The sequence below is a fragment of the Gekko japonicus genome, unplaced genomic scaffold (assembly GCF_001447785.1).
Source record: "Gekko japonicus isolate JY-2015 unplaced genomic scaffold, Gekko_japonicus_V1.1 scaffold544, whole genome shotgun sequence".
Classification (NCBI taxonomy): Eukaryota; Metazoa; Chordata; class Lepidosauria; order Squamata; family Gekkonidae; genus Gekko; species Gekko japonicus.
The window spans coordinates 399,763-421,311 of record NW_015167550.1 but is presented as its reverse complement, the minus strand read 5'-3'; the positions used below and the strand labels follow the sequence as shown (position 1 = coordinate 421,311).

Sequence of the window (21,549 nt, the reverse complement as noted above, 5' to 3'; positions counted from 1 at the left end):
TCTGTTCCTATGTAAGCAGCAATCAAGGCCGCCTGCCCATAAAATACCAATACCTACGAATAGAGTCAGCGCACCTCTGGGAGAAGAAGGTGACCATTGTACCAGTTGTCATTGCAGCCCTTGGAGCAGTGCCTAGAAGCCTCAGGAAACACCTGGACGTTTTGGGCAATGAATAAAGAACACCAGCTCAGCTCCAGAAGACAGTGTGGCTTGGAACAGCAAGAGATCTGCGAAAATACCTCTGCAGCTCCCCAAAACTTGACTTGATCTCGAACTGCAGAACACCATCTACCAGTCAAATGTCTGTGAATAATAATAATAATAATAATAATAATAATAATAATAATAATAATAATAATAATAATAATTCCAGAACTACCTGCAGCTAAACAAGCAACAGCATTCCAGTGGCCGCTCACAACAAACTCCCAGGCACCGCGGGAGTTAAAGTAGGCGTCCCGAGACGCGATTGGCACTTACTTTCTTCCTCCATCCCGCCCCTTGCCACGTGGTGCAAGTCCGTTCCCATTGGTCACCGATGCCTTGTTTTTAAAGCAGCGATTGGGTCGCTGGCATCAGAGTGGGCGTGCCCTGCCGAGGATTGGCCCAGAAGCTGGCAAGGGGGCGGTACCTTTGAGAGAAGGGGGGTCCCGGTGTTGCCAGCGCCGCCGTCAGTCCTGTCCGGCCTCGACCACCGGCGGGGGTCCCGGTAGGAGCGGAGGGTCAGGGGAGCAGAGCGGTGCGGCCGGCTGGTCGGTCGGGGACGGCACCGCGATGCGTCTCTTGCGGTGCCTCTGGAAGGGCCAGTCGGCGCTGGCCGGGGCGCCCAAGTACATTGAGCACTTCAGCAAGTTCTCGCCGTCGCCGCTCTCCATGAAGCAGTTCCTCGACTTCGGTGGGTAGGAGGGAGGATTTGGGGGTGGGTGGGGGGTGTTACTTGGGAAGTGTTCTCACCATTCATTTTGTAGGGTTTCCAACTCCAAGCTGGAAAATCCCTGTTGGTGGGGGGGGGGGGGGGGGGGGGGAGGTTGTAGGGTAGCAGGGAAAACCTGAAAAGGTCCGTTTTTGGTTCGCTTGTTTAGTACAGTCACCCCCTCTCCGGTGTGGTTTCCTCCTTCCCCCAACAACAGCCCCGTGAGGTAGGTTGAGGTGCGACAGTCTGACCTGCTCAAGGTCACCCAAGCCAACTGTCCCTGGTTGAGTGGGGATTCGAACCTGGTCTTCCGAGGTCTTAGTCCAGGCGCTGCACCCCGCTGGCTAACCAGGTGCACTGATTTGCCCTCTGCATGTCTGCTGGGAAGGAAGTCTGAGAGTGCGGGCTGTAAGCTTAGAAGGTCCGGAAAAGAATGGCCCTGCAATTGCCTTTTAAGATCTTAAAGGAAACACAGCCCGGTGGCCTTTTGGTGGGAAAAATACACTGCTAGGCTTTGAATTTAGGATTTTGTGTGCGTGCGCTATGGACCAACATACAGGTTTTTAAAATACCCAGTAGTAAGTTCCACTGCATACTCTGGGACATGCATCTGAGTAGACATGAACGTTTGGTTATGTTGGGGTATGTGTTTGGGTGAACCAGGACCAACTTAATTAGATTTGGGCCTAGGGGGGGGGGGGAGCGATCTCTCTCATTATCTGGCGTAGGTCTAATGAAGCTGGTTCACACACCCCCGCGGATGCCCCCCCAACCATAGTCTTTTACCGTCTGTAAAATCTCCACTCTATTGGCTGCACAGGCTGACATTGCCCTAGAGTGCTGTTTCCCAACCTGTGGGTCAGACATGGGGCCCAAAAGTAGGTCATGAAGCATCGGCAAGTGGGTCATGGGCCAGCACTCCCTAATGGCCATCTCTGCCCTTTCCATTGCTCTTTTGTATTTGGGGAAGCAAGATGTGACCCTGGAAACAGTATCTTCCAGGTCATGCATCTGTTGCTCTCCCCCCCCCCCACACACACACTGCATATACACATTGATCAAATAAAACATGTCCTGAGCAATGTTCCCTCTAAGTTATGGAGTCCTGTGAGCAAAAATTCTACTCTGTGAGCTGCTGGCATTAAAGTTGTGAGCCAGCAATTTGGCTACTGCATGAATTAGTTTGCTCTGGAGCCATCCTTCCTGAGCTAAGACAAAAATGTGTGAGCCAGAGGCTAAAAAACTGTGAGCTAGCTCACACTAACTCAACTTAGAGGGAACACTAGTCCCGAGGGTTACTATAGTGAGCTTCTTATAATCTTCCGGGAAATTAGAAGGAGTGACGGAGAAGGAGAGAGTGGTCAAAGACTGGAGCAGAGCCTCATAGGTGAAGACTATGTCAGAATGCCCATTAGGATTCAGGGGGCAGGGGGCAGAATGTGTGATGCTTGTTGGCTTCTCAAAAACGTTTGGTTAGCCGTTGTAGAAAACGAGTTGCTGAACTAGATGGATATCAAGGCCACAATTGCCCTGGGGGCCCCAAAACACCTTGGGCCAGCCTGGGATGCATCGCCATACCAAGTAAATTTAAACTTGTGGGTCACCGTACCAAAAAGGCTGGGAAGCGCTGCACTAGAGTAACTGCGACAGGATTCTCCTGTGTGTTCAAGACAATCCAGTCGCAAATGGTTGCTGTATTGCCAAGATATACAGCATGGTGCAGAAGGTAGCCTGTGTCGTTTGCACACATGTTGCTACCGTGGTCCCAGCACAACTCTCTGTAAAGCAGCAATTGTGTTCCTACCCCAGGCTATAACCTCCCTTCAGACTCCCTCGGTTGTGCAGCCTGGATGGCTTCTAGGCGTCCTAAACCAGCCTCTTGTTTGCAACATCGTAGTGAATAGTCTTGTATGTAATCCAGCAAGATAGCCACCACTTCGTCTTGTCCTATCTGCATAAGAGCACAAAAGTCACTTTGCTGGATTGAGACCAGGGCGCTGTATAGCTCGTAATACTGTTTCCAACAATCATATAGCCACTACATGGAGGTTTACAAACAGGGCATGTTGACTACAGGCTTCACCTGCTGGCTGTTCTTTGCCATCTACCCCCTTCTTTTGTGGGCTGATATGTGAAGCTGCGGTGGCTCAAGTGGTTAAGACGCTGAACTGCAGGCTGTGGAAGGTTGGTAGTTCAGCAGTTCGAGACCCGAGTGTGCCGCATGATGGAGTGAGCTCCCCTCTCTAGTTCCAGCTCCTGCCAACCTAGCAGTTCGAAAGCAAGAAATTGCAAGTAGATAAATAGGTACCACTTTGGTGGGAAGGTAAGAGCACTCCGTGCGCCTTGGTGTTTAGTCATGCTGACCACATGACCATGGAAATGTCTTTGGCTTTGAAACGGAAATGAGCACCGCAACCCTAGAGTTGGATTCGACTGGCTTTCAAGCAAGGGAACCTTTACTTATGTGAAGGAAAGGCATCTTAACCTGTCTCTCTGAGCAGCCTTTCCTTTTTGATGGGTGGAGCAACATTCCACAATTTGATGTGTGGAGGAACATTTTGCAGTCTCAGCCAATTGCCTCTTCTTTCCCATCCATGGAGCTAAATACACACACACATATGCATGCCTCTCCGCGCACCACTTAAGATTTCCTTAATGGTGCTTCTTAGGTTGATTGGTAGGAAGGTATTTGGTGCGGTCCTTGGTGGTTGTGTGGCTCCCCCTCATGCAGACACATCTCAGCTCCCAGCTAAGTGGTGTAGCAGTTACAGTGTTGGACTCAGATCTGGTAGATACAGGTTTGGAGCCCCCCCTGCCATGGAATTAATAATTAATTAATGATTGTATGGCATTGGGTGCAGTGTAGCCAGGTGATCCTAAGATCGCCTGGCAACCGCAAGTTTTAGCTCTTTTAGCGTTATGCACCACTAGGTGGCGAGCTAGACTTCTTTTTGAGGCAAATGATGTTTCAGAGGTGGTTTGCCATTACCTGCCTCTGGATCATGACCCTGGTATTCCTTGGAAGTGGCCCATCCAAATATTAGCCAGGGCCCGACCCTACTTAGCTTCCGAGATCTGACGAGATCGGGCTAGCCTGGGCCATCCAGGTTGGTGCTCTGCCATGGAAACTGGCTGGATGATCCTGGGCCTGTCATTCTCCCTTGGCCTAACATACCTTAACGGGTGGTGGTCCTGAGGCGGAAATGGAGGTGGGGAAAAGAATGTCTTCTGCTTTGGGTCCCCACGGAGGGGGGAGGGAGAGAAAAGCAGAGTATAAATATATAAAGAAATGCCACAGATCTCCCATTTTTTGTAACGGAGCCAGAGTGGAGCTGGGGCAGTAGTCTTGGTGTGAGCTCGGGGAGCACCGGCCTCAAGCCCCTGCTGAGCTGTGGAACTCATTCGGGGCCCGGGCCAGTTGGCTTCCCTCAACTCATTCTGCCAGCCCCTGCCATGGTCTGTGTATGCTCTCCTGAGCACCCTGGAGGAAGATCAGGGCGCAAAGCAGGGGTCATTTCCTGTGGGAGCACACAGGAGCGGAGATCCGGCAGTAAGGAGCCCAGGGAGCGGGCACATGCAACACACCCTGCCCCCTGCTCCCAGCAGCCCTTAGTCGGGCCACGAGGAGCAAAAAGCAGCCAGGTAAGTTGCAGAGGCGCCCCGCCCACTTTCAGGTACAAGCTCTCCCTCCTCTGTGAGGGCAGATCTGCACGTTCCCCTCCCCCCCATAGCTAGCAATCCAGAACAGTCCAGTGGCACCTTTAAGACCAAGTTTTATTCAGGTACAAGTTCTCCCTCCTCTGAGGGTAGATCTGCGCATTCCCCTTCCCCCCATAGCTAGCAATTCAAAACAGTCCAGTGGAGCCTGAGCGGTGGGTGTGGCCTTCTGACACACTTCTGGTGATGTCAGGGGGTGGGGCATATGCTAATACGTTATGCTAATGCGCTCCTGCACCTCTTTTTCTACGAAATGACCCCTGGCGCAAAGACAAGAGTTATGCCCATCTGCATGCTGGCAAATACCTGCCTTCCCTGGGAAATATCCCCAGGAAGAGTTCCACCCCCCCCCTCCAGATCTCCACACAGCAGTTACCCTGCTCTCTTTCCCGTTGCCTGTGCCATTGATCAAATGTCTTCCTCTTCAGCCCATCCCTCCTCCTCCTTTTAGCAGCTGTGTGATCTTTTGGCTTACCTACGGCTGCATCCACGCAGTGTTAGATGTTAGCAATGTGTTTTTATGTTTGGATAGAGCAGTCATGTCGGGGATGTGCCGGAATGACCCAAATATCCAGTGATGTATTGATACACCCAAAGTCCAGAAGTTACCCAACGTTCTTCTGTAAATAATGACACCTCACATTCCACGTAAATGTGCAATCCCCAAACGGAATTGTGCCATACCAGTGGTCTGTCCTGTCCAATATAGTCCAGTTTCCCAACAGTTGCTTGATTCAGTAATACTTACCAGTCAAACCCACTCCTGCTCACCTGTGCTCGTGATTCTGAGACCTGTGAGAGCTAGGTAAGGGTATGCTTTAGTCTCTGTTCATACAAAATTCACAGTACACCAGTTTAAGGGAGACAGACACGAGAATGTCAAGATGGTAAATCACCAGGCCCAGATGGCATACATCCGAGAGTTCTGAAAGAACTCAAATGTGAACTTGTAGATCTCCTGACAAAGATATGTAATCTTTCCTTAAAATCTGCCTCCATTCCTGAGGATTGGAAGGTAGCTAATGTCACTCCCATCTTTAAAAAGGGTTCCAGAGGAGATCCGGGAAATTACAGGCCAGTCAGTCTGACGTCGATACCGGGTAAATTGGTGGAAACCATTATTAAGGAAAGAATTAGTAGGCACATAGATGAACAAAACCTATTGAGGCAGACTCAGCACGGTTTCTGTAAGGGAAGATCTTGTCTCACTAACCTGTTAGTGTTCTTTGAGGGGGTGAACAAACATGTGGACAAGGGGGATCCAATAGATATTATTTACCTTGACTTCCAGAAAGCTTTTGATAAAGTTCCTCATCAAAGGCTCCTAAGTAAGCTCAAAAATCATGGGATAGAAGGACAAGTCCTTTTATGGATCAAAAACTGGCTAGTTCATAGAAAACAGAGAGTGAGTGTAGGTGGGCAATTTTCTCAGTGGAGGGTGGTAAGCAGTGGGGTACCACAGGGATCAGTACTTGGTCCACTGCTTTTTAACTTGTTCATTAATGATTTGGAGATGGGAGTAAGCAGTGAAGTGGCTAAATTTGCGGATGATACAAAGTTGTTCAGGGTGGTGAAAACCAGTGAGGATTGTGAGGCACTCCAAGGGGATCTGTCAAGGATGGGCGAGTGGGCGTCAACATGGCAAATGGGGTTCAATGTGGCCAAGTGCAAGGTGATGCACATTGGAGCCAAAAATCCTAAATATAAATACACATTGATGGGGTCTGAACTGGCAGAGACTGAGCAAGAGAGAGATCTTGGAGTTGTAGTGGATAACTCACTGAAAATGTCGAGACAGTGTGTGACTGCAATAAAGAAGGCCAATGCTATGCTGGGGATTATTAGGAAGGGTATTGAAAACAGATCAGCCAATATAATAATGCCCCTATATAAATCAATGGTGAGACCTCATTTGGAATACTGTGTGCAGTTCTGGGCACCACACCTTAAAAAGGATATTATAGCTTTGGAAAAAGTGCAGAAAAGGGCAACTCGAATGATAAAAGGGTTGGAACACTTTCCCTATGAGGAAAGGTTAAAGCGCTTAGGGCTCTTTAGCTTGGAGAAAAGACGACTGAGGGGTGACATGATCGAGGTTTATAAGATTATGCATGGGAAAGAGCAGGTAAAGAAAGAGGTACTTTTCTCCCTTTCTCACAATACAAGAACTCGTGGGCACTCCATGAAACTGCAGAGCGGTCGGGTTAGAACGGATAAAAGGAAGTACTTCTTCACCCAAAGAGTGATTAACACATGGAATTCACTGCCACAGGAAGTGGTGGGTGCTACAAGCATGGACGGCTTCAAAAGGGAATTAGATAAGCATATGGAGCAGAGGTCCATCAGTGGCTATTAGCCACAAGGTATAGCTAGGGGCTCTGGGGCAAGTGATGCTCTGTCTTCTTGGTGCTTGGGGGGGGGGTCAACAGTGGGAGGGCTTCTAATGTCCTGGCCCCACTGCTGGACCTCCTGATGGCACTGGTATTTCTGGCCACTGTGTGACACAGAGTGTTGGACTGGATGGGCCTTTGGCCTGATCCAACATTGGCGTCTCTTATGTTCTTATGTTCTTATGTGTAATATGTATTTAGAAGAAGAGTAGTTGGTTTTACACCTTGCCCTTCTCTACTTGAAGGAGTCTCAAAGCAGCTTACAATCGCCTTCCTTTCCTCTCCCCACAACAGGCACCCTGTGAGGTAGGGCTAAGAGAGTTCTGAGAACTGTGACTGGCCCAAGGTCACCCAGCAGGCCTCATGTGTCTCAGAGTGGCTTACAATTGCCTTCTCTTCCTCTCTGCACAACAGACACCTTGTGAGGCAGGTGAGTCTGAGAGAGTTCTGAGAGAACGGTGACTGGCCCAAGGTCACCCAACAGGCTGCATGTGGAGGAGTGGGGAATCAAACCTAGTTCTCCAGATTAGAGTCCGCCACTCTTAACCACTCCACCACAGCTTTAGTCCACTCTTCCTCCAGGGAGCGGAGGGCACCGTCCATGGTTCTCTTTTCTTCTTTCTGCTCTCACAACAGCCCTGCGAGGTGGGTCAGGCTGAAAGTGAGACTGGCTCCAGGGCCATCCAGCTAACTTTGTGGTGGAGTGGGGATTTGAACCCAGCTCTCACGTGTCTTATTCTAACACACTAACAACTGTGTGATAAATATCTGTGGGTTAGGGAATTGGTGTGCACTCCATTCCACCCCCTCCCCAGTCACTTGACTTGTAGTACAGCGGATCTGTCCGCAGAACCCAGTTTGCACAATGGCTGCATGCACAGAATTCGGTTATTTCTGCTGTATGTTCCTCTCTGTGCTGGTAAATTAGCCAGAGCTTTACGTGACAGTGTGCAGTGTCCTCTGTATGTCTGGGTGCCTAGAATCTGCTGCTGGTCTTAACAGAGGACAACTTCTCTTAGTCACATTATAGTCAGTTTTTGCTCTCTGTTGACCCAGGCTTAATACCCACGCTTTTTGGAATTCTGGAAAGGAGGCCGTCAAAAGAGAAGCAGGTTTTAAACTCCGCTTGCAGAAGCGGGGGGGGGGGGATGCTCAGAAAATGAAGTGTTGTCCTGTTTACGCTGTTGTGTCGGGAGGAGGGAGTGCAAGGTGTCCTTTTGAGCTTGTGAAGGACAGCTGGGGGGGGGCTGGGAGGATCTGGAATCTCAGGGATGACAGATCCCCCCGATCCCCCCCCCTGCAGTGTTTTATCCAGAACGTGACAGCCGTGTCCAATGATCTCTCAAAACAGCGGTGCTATATAAAGCAGTGGGATCTTTGCCTGGTGTGGGTGACGCACGGAAACCCACAATAGAGTGTGAGTTTGTGTTTCTGATCCCTTGTAGTGGCCGCTTGCACGGCTCAGGTGGCCTCTCTGCCTCTCAATCTTTGCACGTCTGTCTTTGGTGGAAAGTTAGGGGTGGAAGGTTGTGCTTAAATCGCTGCCGCGGTCTCCTACAGCTCGCTGACAGAGGGGTAGCCGTTGTTAGTCTGTGGCGGCAAACCAGAATGGAATCTTGCAGGGATGGAAAGACGGGACAGATTTATGGTAGCACAAGCTCTAGCCCTCACCAAACTTCTGCCACAATACATCTGTAGTCTTCATGAAGAAGAGATTGGATTTATACCCCTCCTTTCACTCGGAGTCTCAGAGCGGCTTACAGTCTCCTTTCCCTTCCTCTCCTCACAACAGACACCCTGTGAGGTAGGTGGGGCTGAGAGAGCTCTGAGAGAACTTTGACTGGCCCAAGGTCACCCAGCAGGCCTTATGTTTCAAAGCGGCTTACAATCCCCTTCCCTTCCTCGCGCCACAACAAGACACCCTGTGAGGTAGGTGGGACTGAGAGAGCTCTTTCAAGAACTGCCCTTGAGAGAACAGCTGTGAGAGGACTGTGACTGACCCAAGGTCACCCAGCTTGCCTTATGTGTCTCAGAGCAGTTTACAATCTCCTTCCCTTCCTCTCCCCACAACAGACACCCTGTGAGGTAGGTGGGGCAGAGAGAGCTCTGAGGGAACTGCTCTTGAGAGAACAGCTCTGAGAAAACTGTGACTGACCCAAGATCACCCAGCAGCTGTTTGCAGAGGAGTGGGAAATCAAACCTGATTCTCCAGATTGGAGTCCGCTGCTCTTAACCACTACACCAAATTCTGGCCCTGGGTGTGAGATAACTGTGTGCGGTCCAGTCTGCTGCTTCTTGCTGGCTGTACTTGCTGGCTGTACTTCTCCTTCCCTCTCTGACTTTCACCCCTTTTACCCAGATGGCCTGTGTCCCCTCAGCTGAGATTGTTCTCACCTTTGGGTGCCTGCCAACTTGTTTTCTTCCAGATACTATCATTTATTCCCATGCTGTCTTCAGTAGCAGTGGCCTACTAGACCATTTTGCTCATTCGGTTTGGTTCTGCTTGGTGCAGAAATATACTGCTTGGCCTCTGGTCGCAGTGGGCCATAGTCCATAAAAGATCGGGAATTTTTAAAAAGTTAGTTTTCAAGATGCTGTTCAATTCCTGTTGGTTATCACTTCCGTTTTGCCTGATTTATTTATTTACATATTTATCCGCCATCCTCCTAGGGCTGTCATCCCAAACCTAGTTTTGATACTGTTTACAAGGAGCTGCGGTGGCTCAAGTGGTTAAGACGCTGAACTGCAGGCTGTGGAAGGTCGGTAGTTCAGCAGTTCGAGACCCGACTGTGCCGCATGACGGAGTGAGCTCCCATCTCTAGTTCCAGCTCCTGCCAACCTAGCAGTTAGAAAGCAAGAAATTGCAAGTAGATAAATAGGTACCACTTCGGTGGGAAGGTAACAGCATTCCGTGCGCCTTGGTGTTTAGTCATGCCGGCCACATGACCACGGAAACGTCTTCGGACAGCGCTGGCTCTGCGACTTTGAAACGGAGATGAGCACCGCAACCCTAGAGTCGGACTCGACTGGCTTTCGAGCAAGGGAACCTTTACCTTTTACCTTTTTACAAGCAGTAAACAGAGAGCCAGTATGTAGTCAAGAGTGTCAGAATAGGACCTGGAGAGACCCAGATTCAAATTCCCATTCTGCCATGGAGGCTTGGTGGGAGGGTTGCCAACCTCCAGGTGGTATAAACCAAAAATCAGACACACCGTGCTAACTCACATCACAATTTCTCTATTGTTATGTAATGGACTTGGAGTGTCATGCCGGCCACATGACCACGGAAACGTCTTCGGACAGCGCTGTCTCTTCGGCTTTGAAACAGAGATGAGCACCGCAACCCTAGAGTCGGACTCGACTGGCTTTCGAGCAAGGGAACCTTTACCTTTGTAGCTTAACTAAACATATAGATACTTGAACATCCAATGCATAACTCTCTTGGGTATATAACAGACTATTTCAAACACATAAATACAACTGAGCAGAACTTGTGGAATTTTTTCATCCAAAGATGCCTCGTGGCTTGACTCCAGGTATGGCTGCAAGTTCTTCTGGAATCACATTTCAGCTGGCTGACGCATTTCGAAAATTTTCCTTGTCGAAGCCAGTATGAAAGCTACAAACATAATGATATCATATGAATATATTTACATCTACATTCAAGTTAAGTCCCCAGACTCAGCAAATCCAAAACTGACACAGCCTGTGTTCTTCTAAAGAGTTGTAGTTTTCATACTGGCTTTGATAAAGAAAATTTTCGAAACGCATCAGCCTGCTGAGTTTTGATTCTCTAAGAACTTGCAGGCATACCTGAAGTCAAGCCACGAGCCGTCTTCAGAGGAAAAAGTTCCATAAGTTCTGCTCAGTTGTATTCATGTGTTTGAAATAGTCTGTTATATACCAAAGAGAGTTATATACCCAAGAGAGTTATGCATTGGATGTACAAGTATCTATATGTTTAGTTAAGCTGTACTCGAAGTCTATTACATACAATAGAGAAATTGTGATGTAAGTGAGCACGGTGTGTCTTGTTTTTGGTTTACACAAACTTTCCCATGCGCTCCTTTGGCTTAGCCAACCTCCAGGTGGTAGCTGGGGATCTCCCACTGTTAGAACTGATTTCCAGACAACGACAATTCGCCTGGAGAAAATGGGTGCTTTGGGAGGTGGACTCTATATGGCATTATACCCCATTGAAATCCCTCCCTTCCCGAAACTCCGTCCTCCTCAGGCTCCACCCCCAAAGTCTCCTGGTGGAGCTGGCTGGGTGACCTTGGGCCAGTCACATACTTGCATCCTCACCTGTTTTGTGAGGATATAATGGAAGAGGCAAGAACAGCGTAAGCCACTTTGGGTACCTGTTGAGGAGAAAGGTGAAATATAAATGAAGTGAATTTTTTTAAAAAATCACAGTTTCCCCCCCATGTTAAAGCTCCGGCTGCCCCCAAAGCTCTCCAGAATAACTCTGTTTTGCAGCCTTGCTGCACAGGTGGCTGTTTTCAGAGGTAAAGGTAAAGGTAAACGTTCCCTTGCTCGAAAGCCAGTCAAATTTGACTCTAGGGTTGTGGTGCTCATCTCCGTTTCAAAGCCGAAGAGCCAGCGCTGTCCGAAGACGTTTCCGTGGTCATGTGGCCGGCATGACTAAACACCAAGCCGCACGGAACGCTGTTACCTTCCCACCGAAGTGGTCCCTATTTATCTACTTGCAATTTCTTGCTTTCGAACTGCTAGGTTGGCAGGAGCTGGAACTAGAGACAGGAGCTCACCCTGTCTTGCGGCACCCGGGTCTTGAACTGCTGAACTACTGACCTTCCACAGCCTGCAGTTCAGCGTCTTAACCACTTGAGCCACCGCAGAGGCAGGGGGCTAAAAAGTCTGAGCCGAGATTGGGCAGAATATTTAAAAAAAACCAACAACTGGGGACAAGCCACATAATGCCAACCGAATGACACACAGCGGCATGCAAGCTGTCACGTTTTCCAGGACTCTTTTGTCTGGCTGGATGTTATAACAAGAAGTTTAACAAGAAAATCTGCCCCGGGAAACAGGGGGTACTGCTGCTGATAGCCCTTGCTAGGAAGACTGGAGCTGCCACACAGGAATGGGCAGGGATTTGTCAGGAAAGAAGCGGTGGAGTGACATGGAGAGAACAACACCCCCCCTCCCATCTTGGCATCTTGGGGGGTTAAATCGGCTTTGTGATTCCCCCCCCTCCAGTTCCTTTCAGCTGCATTTGAGTAGGGTTTCTTTTCATTTTTTGCAAAGGGATTTGTAAAATGAGCAGGACAACTTTTGAAATTTGAAAAACCCAATTGAACAGCAGTTCTCATATTCCGAAGCTGAGCCCTGACTGTTGAAAACAGGTTCCGCAAGTGGGCCTTAATTTGTATGTGAGGAATTAAGTATCTCTGTTTGCTGCCATCCGGTAAAGTTGCAGCTCCTCTGAATTCTCTTTCATGATGTGAAGGGCAGCATTCAGTGTATTACAACGAGAGAGGGTACATCGCAGAAACCCTGCCCCCAGTGGGAACTGGATGGGGACGATGGAATGGTGGCAGCCATGATGGGGGGGGGGTGTCTATGGGATGCAGAGATTCCCGGTTCTGGCCAGGAATCCCCATTATTGTTTTTGTTTGGGTTGTTAACCCATGGGTAGAGATGTAAAATTTCCAGAAATTTTGAAGCTTGGAAAAAACCCCAGTTTTTTCCCGGTTTTTTTGGGGGGGAAACGGAAATTTTCAGAAAAATTGAAAAATGCTACATTAGCAATTTTTTTTGTCTTTTCTAGATTGAAAGTCATTCTGTTACTTTAGGAACATAAAATATGACTATGGACATTTTTACTTGGCATGAAATTATCACAACTAGCATATTAAAAATAAGTGTATCCAAACAATTATTACAAACAGAATACCCACCCACATGCAAAAACAAAACTGAAACCTTTTTATTGTCTTCTGACAATAGCACCTCCTAAAGGAAGAAATGCATCTTGTTCTTGCATTGGAGAGTTCAGTTTGTAACCTACAGCTTGCTTGTCCTCAGTGCACAGAAATTAGATCAATCTGATACCATATATATATATTTTAGAAATGATTTGGAAAATATTTGAACACCTTGTCTTAAAATATTTTATTCATCATGTTAAAATAAAACGTTCCATAATCAATTTCTTTTCTTTTTTGAGGTCTAGCAGCTTGCTGTCCGGAATGCAAACTGACTTTGTGTCCCCCAGTGGCTGTCCCATTTGGTGTGTTGACGTGACACATACTGAAATCAGCAATGAGTCATGTTTGTGTGGCCTGAGCGTGTGTAGACGAGACCCTTCATTCATTGGATGAAGAAGACAGGCAAAGGTGTGTGAGAGAATGGGTGAGCATGCAACCCCACAAAGTAAGACCTCAGATGAATCAGCTGGAGCGAATGATGTTCGTGCTCTCAGCCCCCTCCTCTCTGTACAATGCCATCTGTTGAATAGTTGCAGTTTAGAGCAGGGGTGTCGAGCTTAAGGCCCGGGGGCCAGAACCAGCCCATCCAGGGCTCTTATGCCGCCCGCAAACAGCTGGTGCGAGGGAGAGAACAGGAGACTGCTTGGGGAGGGGAGTGGCTGGAGCCACTTTGTTTGTGACTTCAGCGTGGCGGAACAACCTCATCTGCAGCAGTCAAGCGGCGTGGGAGCCTCTGCCCAGTGCTGCACCGCTGGATCTCCAGTCCGCCCGCGTGGGTTTTCCTCTGCACCCTCTCCCAGCCCACGGGGGCCTTGCAGTGAGGTTACTCGGCGCTTACAAGGCGCTGTCCTTTATACAGTTTATATCTCCAGTATCTGGCATTAAGTGTTATGGCAGGCATGGCCCAGCCTGACAAAGTGATATTTATGTCAGATCCAGCCGTCATAACAAATGTGTTCGGCACTCTGGTTTAGAGAATCTCAATTACGCGGGCTAGGTTGGGGTTCTAAAGGCATTTATGGTTTGGCCTTCTAGAAGAAGCTTGGGAAAGTGACAGTGCAATCTTATTTATTTGTTTACTTCGTTTATAGGCCACCTTTCTCCCCAGTGAGGACCCAGAGCGGTTTACATCATTCTTGTCTCCATTTTGTCTCACAACAACCCTGTGAGGTAGGCTGGGCTGAGAGTATGACTGTCTCAAGGTCACCCAGTGAGCTTCCGTGGCACGAGTGCGGTGTCGAACCTAAGTTTCCCAGCTCCTAGTCCAACACTCTTAACCGTTACACTACACTGGCCCTCTCTGGTCCGAAGCAGAGTTCCATCTTTCTGACTCAGCCTACGGATATCAAGGTCTTTAGTGTGCTGAATCTATGAGATTGGGACAGATGGGAGCATCCTCTCTTTGGGTTGGGGTGGGGAGGCAAATCATGGAGCAAGTTTTCTATTGACGTTCACCACCATTCCTCAGCGCTTCTAAGAAAGCGTTAAGGTTAATGTGCCGCTTTGATTTTATGGGCAGTTGTAGTTGTTTTCCTGCTTAAAGTCTCTTTTGGTTAGGCTTACGGGCATTTGAGTCTTGGTTTCATTTTTGTTCTCTGCCCTAGGGAAGAAAAGAACATAAGAGGTATCCTGCTGGACCGGACCAGTGGTCCAGCTATGTCAGTCTCTTCCCTCTTCCGCAGAGGAGCTAGTTGCTGATGGAGGGCCAGGTGGTGGTTGGGCCATGCTGGTTTCTGGAGTGGCCTGTGTTCCCTCTTGCTGGCCTTCTGCAGGTGGGGAAAGCTAGAAATGCTTTGTTGGGCTGTCCTAGTAGGACCAGGACACGAGAGCTGCTGTTGATGGCTCTGAAAGGAAGTCAGGCTTTTTCAGTGCAGGGCGGTGCTGTCTGGTGTGTTTTCTGGCTTACTTGAATGGCATTCAGCGATGCCTGATTCTGGTTTGGTGGTTAATTTCTAGGAGTAGACCTCTGTGCTCCTGCCTGTGGACCCCATAAGCTAATGTCGGGTGGGGTGAGGCCTACCTGTGCCAACCCAGTGCAGGAGCTGCCGTGTGCTCGGACAGGCACTTGTTGGCTCTGATTTTACACAGCTGATCCTTGTCATTCCAAGCAGGTTCTGAGGTTCAAGCTCTGGTATGCCACGGCTGAAAATAAGACTTGGCCTCACTCTGCACTGGTGGCAATGCGATCTTGTTAGACTCCCTAAGTTAAAACCTGTAGTTAACACCTGTAGCGTGGAAGCAAACCATTATCGTGATTGAATCTTAATGGGATAGTATCTGACTTCGCACTCTAATTAAGGTATTTTGGAGTTAAACTCATTAAAGTGAGAGCCAGCTTGGTGTAGTGGTTAAGAACAGCAGGCTCTAATCTGGAGAACTATTCCCCACTCCTCCTCCACATGAAGCCAGCTGGGTGACCTTGGGTCAGTCCTAGTTCTCTCAGAGCTCTCTCAGCTCCAGAAGGTATCTCTTGTGGGGAGGGGAAGGCAAGGCAATTATAAGCTGCTCAGCGACTCCTTCGGGTAGTGAAAGGCAGGGTATAAAACTGACTCTTCTTCTTCTTCAAAGTCAGAGTTCACAATAGCCGTGATCGGGGTCACCCGAAGCTTAACCTTACCTCCAGTACTCAGCCAGTCTGAAAGATGGTACACAAATATTTCAAATAACCCATTAAGGAGATGTTCGCTGTAATACGCTGGAGTGACTTTGAGCCATTCTTAATTACCAGGGCAGGACTAGATATTGCAAGGCTAGCCTTTTAAAGGTCCTGAGATATGCTGATATGAGGAAGGCGGGTGGGGTTGTAGGAAGAATGGGGGAGGGATTGTGTATGGTAGCGTGTTGTTCTTAGTATGTCAGATAAGACCCAGGTTCAAATCCCCACTCTGCCATAAAGGCTCGCTGGGTGACCTGTTGAGCCAGTGACACCCTCTCCACCTACCGCTCAGGGTTGTTGTGCAGATGAAATGGAGAAGGGGAAATGTTATAACCGATTTTCCCCCCCACTGTTGGGGAGAAAAATGAGATGCAAATGAAGTAAGTAAACATACTAAGAATAACCTGATGTCACCTTCCTGTCTTGATATTGGAACAGGTGTGCCCCATCCTCTTGAGTGTGATTTTCCTTGGTGTAGGCAAGATCCGTTAACAGTGTTCCTTGTTCCGTAGGATCCAGCAATGCATGCGAGAAAACCTCCTTCACGTTCCTGCGCCAAGAGCTCCCTGTCCGGCTGGCCAACATCATGAAGGAAATCAATCTCCTCCCGGACCGTGTGCTGAGCACCCCCTCCGTTCAGCTGGTGCAGAGCTGGTGGGTTCCTGCCTTGCTCCCCCCCCCCCCCCCGGTCCTGTCGGCATGCTGTAAGAACCGCAGGAGACTGAGCCACCATTTCGCTTTCCGATTCTGGAAATATGTACAATCAAGTTCAGTTCCTTGGAATTCTGGAGTGGGTAGGAACTCACAAAGGTCCTTTAGGTTAAAGGTGTTGAACTCGTTTGTGACGAGGGCCAGATCTGACATAAATGTCATTTTGTCGGGCCGGGCCACATGTGCCATAAAATGTAATGCCAGGTACTAGAGATACAGGCAACAATATTATTTTTTACACAAAATACAAACAAAAGCAATTGATTGCTTGCAGTGAAAACAATTGATTTAGCTGGGATCCCATAAAAGCCCCAATAAATGTAATTAATCATATGCAAGGCTAGGTTTTTTGCAAGGGATACCATAAAAGGGGGAGCACCTTACATTTCCATACATACCAGTTGCTCGCGGGCCGGTTAAGAGCCCTGGACCGGCCAGTTCTGGCCCATGGGCCTTATGTTTGACACCCCTGCTTGAGGTCATCCCTCTCTCTGCTTTTGAGAGGGAACGTTTTAGACGTGGGTCTCACAAACTGCCGATGTGGGGGCAAAACTGTGTATGATTTGAATTACTGCAGGTGAGGCCTGCCAGGCTAGAAGAACAGAAAAATCGAGCTGCCAGTAGAAAATAGGCACATCTGGGAAGTGGCTAGGCAGTTCCCTGAAATGCTGCTTTTCCTGTGCATGGGGAATTTCTTCAAGGAGGGGCATTCAGTCCTCACCTTCTGCCTGAAGGGGTACAGGTAGGATTGTTGACCTCCAGGTGGTGGCTGGAGAAATCCTGGGGTTACGAGTCTTACGACTGAACTCCAGGCAAGAGAGATCAGTTCACCTGGAGGAAATGGCCGCTTTGGAAGGGAGGCTGCATGGCATTCGTGTCCCTCCCTTCTCCAAACCCCGCCCTCCTCAGACTCCACCCCTAAAGTCTCCAGGTATTTCCCAACCTGGAGCTGGCTACCCTAAGTGCAGGTTTGCCATCACTTCTGCTGCTCATGAGATGTAGGACTCCGATTTTAGGCTGAGAGAGCGAGAGAGGGAATGACTGGCCTGAGGTCATCCAGCAAGCTTCATAGTAGGGCTTTGAATCCAGGTCTCCAGATCCTGGTCTGATGCTCTAACCACTACACAACTGTTGCCTCTCTTCAGCAAAGGTCCTGCTTCTCCCTGCAAGTCCCTGTCTGTATCTGTTCCGAGGGTGCATAGCTCAGTGGCAGAGAGAGCATCTGCTTTGCACACAGAAGGTCCCAAGTTCAGTCTTCAGCATCTCCATCTAAAAGGACCAGGAGAAAGGTGATGGGAAAGATCTCTCCCTGAGACCCAAGAGAGACTCAAAGCCAGTCTGAGTGGACAATACTGACCTTGATGGACCAGTGGTCCGATTCAGTATCAGGCACTTCTGTGTGCCCCCTTGTTCTCAGGTTAATTCATTGTGTTCTTGGGGCTCACCCATTGTCTCTGGGTGCTGATGGATAAATGTTTAATCGTCAGCTTTTTGGGGGGAAGGAATTTAAGTACAGGGTGTTTTTTAAAAAAAAAATAACAGCAAGCCAATGTAAATGCTCTTTTTAAAAAGTCATAGTGAAAGCATGCAAGAAGTAACGATCACTTAAAAATGGGGAAGAGTCAGGGACTTGGCTTGCTATAAAGCTTCAGCAAACTAGATCTTAAACCCTGCCACTTTATTCAGCCAGCGTGGAGAAAACAGTAAAATAATCCTTTTCCTTCCAGTCTGGTTAGTTAAAGAGGCTGTTTTCAAAGCATAATAACCCGGGAGTCTTCACTTGTGCTCTGATTGTCCACACAGGACTGTTGCTTTGCAGGTGTGTTTTCAGTAGAGAAAAAGAATAATAACTACAAGTTAGGCCTTTTAAAAAGACGGAAGCGCAGAACATAGTCCGGAGGTTTGGCTGCAATGTCATCAGAAGACTGGAGGTCCAAGAAAATGGGATGAGGAAATCGTGGCAATTCCAGATTCAGCTGGGTTTGGTGTGGAGCCATCCAAACGTCATAGTGCAGCCTTAAGCCGTTCCCTCCTAAACTACTGCTGCTGCTGCTGCTGCTGCTGCCTTGGACAAGGGAGTCTTCCCTCATTGCCGGAACCATCTGCTCTCTGACACCAACACCCCTTTCATGGCTTCAGAGAGGCTGCAGACAGCTGCCTCTACTTTCAAAGGGCCTGGTGTGTGTCAGAGTCACAAGTTATATGCCTTCTACCGAGTCAGGCGACTGCTCTGTGTTGTTTTCTCTGATTGGCAGGTGGGCTCTTCAGGCAGAAGTCAGTGACTGCAACCACCCAGGACAGCTGCCTTTTAACACCTGATGCCCAGGATTCAACCTGGGACCTTCAGCGTGCAAAGTGGACATTCTCCCACTGTGCCATGGCCCCTCCCCTAAACTAATCAATATGTGGATAGCCCAGGCGGGCCCAATCTCTTCAGTTCTCAAAAGCTAAGCAGGGCCAGCCCTGGTTAGTATTTGATGGGTGACCTCCAAGGGATACCAGGGCTGCATCACAGAGCCAGACAATGGCAAACTGCCTCTGAAATGTCTCTTGCCTTAAAAGCAAGTCTAGCTCACCACATAGTGGTGCTGACAGGGCTATTTTTGGGCAGGAACGCACAGGAACGGAGTTCCGGCTGGCTCCCAAGTTGACCACGCCCAGCGGGAACTCATTAGCATAATAGGCCACACCCAACAGCAGAAATTCATTAGGATTGGCTACATTAGGGGTGTGTGGCCTAACATGCAAAGGAGTTCCTGGTACCAAAAAAGCTCTGGGTTTTGACAACAAACAAGGTAAACAGAATAACAAGCAAAAGGTGGGTGTGGCTGGATAACCACACTTCTGGTAACATGGGGGTGCATCCTAATGTGCTAATGAGCTGTGCTGGCAGGGGTGTGGCCTAATATGCTAATGAGTTTCTGGTGTTGGGTGTGGCCTATTATGCTAATGAGTTCCTGCTGGGCTATTTCTACAAAAAGAGCCCTGTTAAGCCTGAAAGAGCTAGAACTTGTGGCAGCCAGACAGGATCTTCTGGCTATACGACACACACTGCCTGATGACGATAAAGTGAATCTGCTTCACGCTGAGTCAGACCAGTGGTCCCTGAAAGTCAGCATTGCCTACTCTGACCTGCAGCAGCCATGAAGGTTCTCGGGGCAGAGTCGTTCACGTCATCGCCCACGGCCTGGCCCTTTTAACTGGCGATGGAGGGGACTGAACTTGAGCCCTTCTGCATGCCAAGCAGATGCTCCCTTTCTCTGACTAGGGTCTCCTTCCCGAAGGGTGATTTGGCGGGTAGGGGGCGGAAAGGTGCAAGGCGTGAATGATTCGTTTGTCTGAGTCTGGAGGAGAGAGGATTGTGGATTCCCGGGTCTTCCTCCTTCCTGGGTTCTGTTAGCAGTCACCCGGCAGTGTGAAGGTTTCCTGCATTGTGTCCCTGGCAAAGGAAGCTCTGATTCAGGAAACCTTCTGTTGGAATAGCTGTGAGTCCTTAAAGGGCCTCCAGCCTGTTCCAGCCCTCAGCCGGAGAGTTCAGGGTAGTCAGATCTGGGAAGCTAAGCAGGGTCAGCCCCGGTTAGTGCCTGGATGGGAGACCCCCCCCCCCCAAGGCACCCCCGGGCCGCCAACGGCAGGCAAGGGCAAACGGCCTCTGAATGTCTCTTGCCTTGAAAGCCCTATGGGGTGGTCGGCAACGCTCCCTCTAAGCTGTGGAATCTCGTGAGCAAAAGTTCTACTTTGTGAGCTGCTGGCATAAAAGTCGTGAGCAAGTGATTTGGCTGCTGCCTACATTAGTTTGCTCTGGAGCCCTCCTTCCGGAGCTAAGACACAAATGTGTGAGCCGGAGGCTAAAAAACTGTGAGCTAGCTCACACTAACTCAGCTTAGAGGGAACACTGGTGGTTGGGTTGCCAGCTCTGGTTTGGGAAATACCTGAAGATTTGGGGTGAGGCCTGAGGAGGGTGGGGTTTGGGGAGGGGAGGAACCCCAGCAGGGTATAAAGTCATACAGTCCACCTTCTCCGACCTGTATCGCCCAGGCTAACCCGATCCCGTCAGACCTTGGAAGCTAAGCTGAACAGGGTCAGCCCTGGCTAGTATTTGGAAGGGCGACCTCCAAGGAATACCAGGGTCCTGACGCAGAGGCAGGCAATGGCAAACCACCTCCGAAACGTCTTCTGCCTTAAAAGCGACTCTAGCTCGCCACCTAGTGGTGCATAATGCTAAAAGAGCTGGTGCCTCTGTCTGCCAGACCGTCTTAGGATCTCCCGGCTACACCTCACACACTGCCGTACGATAAGTAATTAACTCCACCGTCCAAAACAGCCATTTTCTCCAGGGGAACTCTTCTCTGCCGTCTGGAGACCAGTTGCAGTTCAGGGAGATCTCCAGCCACCGCCTGGAGGCTGGCAACCCTACAGGGGGTGGGTATAAGTTGGCTGCGACTGGCTGTGACTTGACAGCAGGGGGGGGGAGAAGCTAGTTCAAGGTCACTGAAAGAAATCACTAAAGGGGGAGGGAGGAAAAATTGCAGGCAGCCCTTTCTGAGAGCGTGGTGCCCCGAATGTGTCAGCGGCCTGACCTTTGCTCCATTTCCAGCAAGCATGTGATGGCCGGTTTGTTTGTCTCGCTCCAGATTCCCTGCCTCTCCCCCCCCCATCCTTTTGCAGTTGCTGAGCAACCTGGCATAGGAAACTCACGCTGTGCATTGCCAGGCCGCCCTGCCGCCCCGCTCACCGGTGCAGAGAGCCAAGTTAATTGTTGCAAAGCCCACTTTCTTCCTCTCCCCCTCCCCGCCCCACCTGCCCCTTTCCCCAAGCAGGCTTTGGAATCAGGCCATTTCCCTACCAGGCCGCTTCTGCTGCAGGACGGGGCTGGCCCGTTTAACTCTTTGCCTGCAGCCGCACTTCCCGTCCTGCCGCCTTGGCCGATGCTTCGGACGCTCGGCTCTTTCTGCCCAGCAAACCTGTGATGAGTTGGAGCGTTCGCGGGCCTTCCCGTCAAGGGCTGCAAATATGCCTGTGTGTCTTTGTACCCCACTTACTGATTACTGCCCTGAGCCAGATGGCCCAGACTAGCCCAGTCTTGTCAGATCTCAGAAGGTAACCAAAAATATAGAAGCTGTAAAGGTAAAGGTTCCCTTGCTCGAAAGCCAGTCGAGTCTGACTCTAGGGTTGCGGTGCTCATCTCCGTTTCCAAGCCGAAGAGCCAGC

General features: G+C 49.5%; 1 protein-coding gene across 2 annotated transcripts in view; it reads left to right on the top strand.

Annotated features, from left to right (window-relative positions):
• Positions 1-664: 664 nt before the first annotated feature.
• Positions 665-21,549, top strand: part of PDK2 (pyruvate dehydrogenase kinase 2) — a 42,855-nt gene continuing 21,970 nt past the window's right edge. The window contains exons 1-2 of one of the 2 annotated variants that reach the window (XM_015413680.1): positions 665-895; positions 16,140-16,281. In XM_015413680.1, the coding sequence (XP_015269166.1) occupies positions 775-895; positions 16,140-16,281 (263 nt within the window). In that variant the 5' untranslated portion in view covers positions 665-774. The remainder of the gene's footprint in view (positions 896-16,139; positions 16,282-21,549) is intronic. The other variant, XM_015413679.1, reaches the window with a different exon arrangement.